This window comes from Nansenia antarctica (assembly GCF_963989245.1).
Source record: "Nansenia antarctica genome assembly, chromosome: 1".
NCBI classification, from domain to species: domain Eukaryota; kingdom Metazoa; phylum Chordata; class Actinopteri; order Argentiniformes; family Microstomatidae; genus Nansenia; species Nansenia antarctica.
Genome location: NC_137674.1, coordinates 48,712,349 through 48,716,259, shown reverse-complemented (window position 1 = coordinate 48,716,259; position 3,911 = coordinate 48,712,349). Strand labels below are relative to the sequence as shown.

The following is a 3,911-nucleotide window of genomic DNA, read 5'->3' as shown; positions in this document are numbered from 1 at the left end:
TAATTAAATACCTTAAATCCATCCGTTTAAAAGAAGGGTGGACTTGAATGTATTAAAATAAATGCATTTAAAAGTATTTTGGTCAGGAGGAACCAACCTTTTGTCGTGGGGTTGAATTAGCCGGGGCTTCATGGTCAATTTTCTCCATGAACAGTCTGAACATTCTACTCTTTGCCTGACGTGTTTGTGTCGGTGTTCTACATGTGTGTGACAACATCAGAGCTGACACCATGTGCGACGACGAGGAGACTACTGCTCTGGTGTGTGATAACGGCTCCGGCCTCGTCAAGGCTGGATTCGCCGGAGATGACGCACCGCGCGCTGTCTTCCCTTCCATCGTTGGTCGCCCACGTCACCAGGTAGAGTAAACGCTGCCTAGGCTCGAGAGACCGTTTCAAAACAAAGACAAAATAAACCGAGGTCGATTGTTGATCCGTGTCTCTCATAATACAACATCCCCTAGGCAATGGCCTCATTTTTCGATCGTATGTTAATGTACTTGCCATGCGCAAAGAGCATATTGAGGCATACGATGCCGCTGGTACAACATTGATTTTAAATGAGCTGTCATTGTGCTCTCCCAGGGCGTCATGGTGGGTATGGGTCAGAAGGATTCCTACGTCGGTGACGAGGCTCAGAGCAAGAGGGGTATCCTGACCCTGAAGTACCCTATCGAGCACGGCATCATCACCAACTGGGACGACATGGAGAAGATCTGGCACCACACCTTCTACAACGAGCTGCGCGTGGCCCCCGAGGAGCACCCCACCCTGCTCACAGAGGCCCCCCTGAACCCCAAGGCCAACAGGGAGAAGATGACCCAGATCATGTTCGAGACCTTCAACGTCCCCGCCATGTACGTGGCTATCCAGGCCGTGCTGTCCCTCTACGCTTCCGGCCGTACCACAGGTATGAAACAAGAGAAGAACGAGTAAGAGTGAGAGAGAGAGAGAGAGAGAGAGAGAGAGAGAGAGAGAGAGAGAGAGAGAGAGAGAGAGAGAGAGAGAGAGAACCTGAGTATAACTGAGAGGGGTCTTGTATTAATATTTCATCTCTCGTAGGTATTGTGCTGGACTCTGGTGATGGTGTAACCCACAACGTCCCCATCTATGAGGGCTACGCTCTGCCCCACGCCATCATGCGTCTGGATCTGGCCGGACGCGACCTCACAGACTACCTCATGAAGATCCTGACTGAGCGTGGCTACTCATTCGTCACCACCGGTACGCACTGGAAATTAACAAGATGATGCATGGAGTTGTTGTAAACGATGATTAGGGCCTACATGATTAGGACATGTGGCAAAAGTTATCTATTTAATAACAGCCACGTAACATTCCAAACTCAACAGCTGAGCGTGAGATTGTGCGGGACATCAAGGAGAAGCTCTGTTACGTGGCTCTGGACTTCGAGAACGAGATGGCCACCGCCGCCTCCTCTTCCTCCCTGGAGAAGAGCTACGAGCTGCCCGACGGACAGGTCATCACCATCGGCAACGAGCGTTTCCGCTGCCCTGAGACCCTCTTCCAGCCATCATTCATCGGTGCGTAAAAAACAAAACAAGAAAAACAAAAACTCCTCCCCAACCTTTGATATTACCCAATACGCATTGTTCTTAGATCATGTCAGTCAGTTGTCTTTACTACTCGCCTGTTGACAGCCACGCGCCTCGGTATGTGAGCGCGCAGCTGCCAGGGAGCTGTCCAGTTCAGCACCTGTCCAACGAGCGAGCTGTCAACGCGCACGGCCACCTGTTTTACTGTAACAGTTGGCGGTTATATCTCTTTGTAGTTCTCTTCCGTGAAGGCTGATGCAGAGTGGAAAATAACTCCAGTCCTTTGATCATAGGTATGGAATCTGCTGGCATTCACGAAACAACGTACAACAGCATCATGAAGTGCGACATTGACATCCGTAAAGACCTGTACGCCAACAACGTGCTGTCCGGAGGCACCACCATGTACCCTGGTATCGCTGACCGTATGCAGAAGGAGATCACCGCTCTGGCCCCCAGCACCATGAAGATCAAGGTAAACTTTGATTTATTTTTGCTATATTTTTCATGGTTATCATCCCGCTTTGTTATGGATATGTGCATTAGGTGTGGAAAGGTGTAGCTAGAAGGCAACTAACTAATGCTGATGTCACTTTGTTTCTAGATCATCGCTCCCCCTGAGAGGAAATACTCGGTCTGGATCGGTGGCTCCATCCTGGCCTCTCTGTCCACCTTCCAGCAGATGTGGATCAGCAAGCAGGAGTATGACGAGGCTGGCCCCTCCATCGTCCACCGGAAGTGTTTCTAAACGCCACCCCAGCGCCACCTCCTCCTCCCCACTATTACCTCCGTCTGTGCGAGCTCAACTTACGACCCCGGCACAGACCCAGGGCCAAGGCAGCCTTTCATGTGTTGTTGTCATTGAACAGTTTGTTTACACTCAAGTGCAATTTATATGTGGATATGTATAGGTTTATAAATAAACAAGACCCAGGACAAAAAATACACTGCTCTGTGCGTCTCGTTGTGGGCGGCTGTGACGCAGGAGGTAGAGCCAGCGTCTAATGATCACAAGGTCGGCAGATCGGCGGTTCAAACCCTGGTTGGCCACATGTTGAGGTGTCCTTGGCCAAGACACTGAACCCCAAATTGCTCCCAATGAGCGGGCCGGGGCCTTGCATGGTAGCTTGCCGCCATTGGTGTGTGAATGTGTGAGTGAATGGGTGAATGAGAGGCCATTGTAAAGCGCTGTATAAGTCAATCCATTTACCATTCATTGTAGGCCTACTCTGCGTCATACACTCCACTCATTTCTATGTAGGGGCCATGTTTTTAGAAGTCAGTGATAAATCACAGTAGGGTTTCTTTGTCATACAGCTCATAGCTTCATCTATACGCATGTCAATGACAATTGACAGGAAATGACAGGAATATTGGAATTGGGGAACCAGCGGTAAACATGACGGTAATGAAATGAGTGTGCACGGTGTGTGTTCTGGTAAGGCTAGAGGGTGAGCATGCGTGTTACATGATTATTCAGACGAAGGAAGGTTATACAAGATTTGAATTTAGGTTATAAAAGATTATAGTGAGGAGATAAGCCATCTTATGATAATAAATAAACCGCGGTCTTTCATTCAGTGGTAACATCCTCACGTGATCTCTAATCCACGCACCTGAGAACAGGTAGCCTAGTAAGTACTTTAGCAGTGACTAGGCCTACATATCTGGCCCACAGCCTAACAGCTATTACAAAGTCAATGATCAAAATGCCAGTGGAGACTCATCTGATCAGCCAATATTAGCCAAATAAAATCATACATGCAAAACGAATATTCCTATAAACCATGACATGTAGTCTAGACTAAATCCTAATACCGTTTCGATTTTTAATTAATACATTTGACCAAATCTACTTAATGTTTGATTCAATCCATTAGTATGATATGATATTATGCTATGTTTAAAAGGATCGGATTAATCATTAGAAAATTGTATATAGCCTATAGCCTTTTAAATAGAGTCTTAATCAAAATATATTAAGTCATGCGCACACGCCCCCTACCCTGTAGTTGAGTTGATCATATATATGGGCGAAACAGAGGGCGGAGCCAGATTTTTGTTTCTATTTTTAAACCCCACACACAGGCAGCCTCGTAAAGCGATTAACAACTCGGATGGTACTTTCTCTTACTCACTGGGTATCCTCCCCAGTATTGGCTTCGCCCGCGGTGGAGAGAACATAGCTTTAGTTGGCCTAACCTACGAGATCCGGGATCCCACCGGCTCTCAAGGACATCTGTTTGATGGCAGGCACATTGTCCCAATTACAGTGACATTTAAAGCAACAAGTACCTGCCTTAAAAATCGCCCTGGAAAAAAAAAGTCAGAGGACGCTATAGCCTACCCCTTGACC

At 47.5% G+C, this 3,911-nt stretch overlaps 1 protein-coding gene across 3 annotated transcripts; it reads left to right on the top strand.

Moving 5' to 3' along the window:
• Positions 1 to 230: 230 nt before the first annotated feature.
• On the top strand, positions 231 to 2,303 carry LOC308175909 (actin, alpha cardiac muscle 1; the record flags this gene model as incomplete). Of its 3 annotated transcripts, none has more annotated exons than XM_080550485.1 (6): positions 231 to 359; positions 714 to 909; positions 1,062 to 1,223; positions 1,352 to 1,543; positions 1,849 to 2,030; positions 2,160 to 2,303. In XM_080550485.1, the coding sequence occupies 6 exons, from the start codon at positions 231 to 233 to the stop codon at positions 2,301 to 2,303; spliced, it is 1,005 nt and encodes a 334-aa protein (XP_080406611.1). The 3 variants fall into 3 exon arrangements, with proteins under 3 accessions (XP_080406611.1, XP_080406610.1, XP_080406612.1); XM_080550484.1 differs by having other exon boundaries at positions 585 to 909; XM_080550486.1 differs by lacking the exon at positions 1,352 to 1,543 and having other exon boundaries at positions 258 to 359; positions 585 to 909.
• Between the last annotated feature and the right edge of the window lie 1,608 nt (positions 2,304 to 3,911).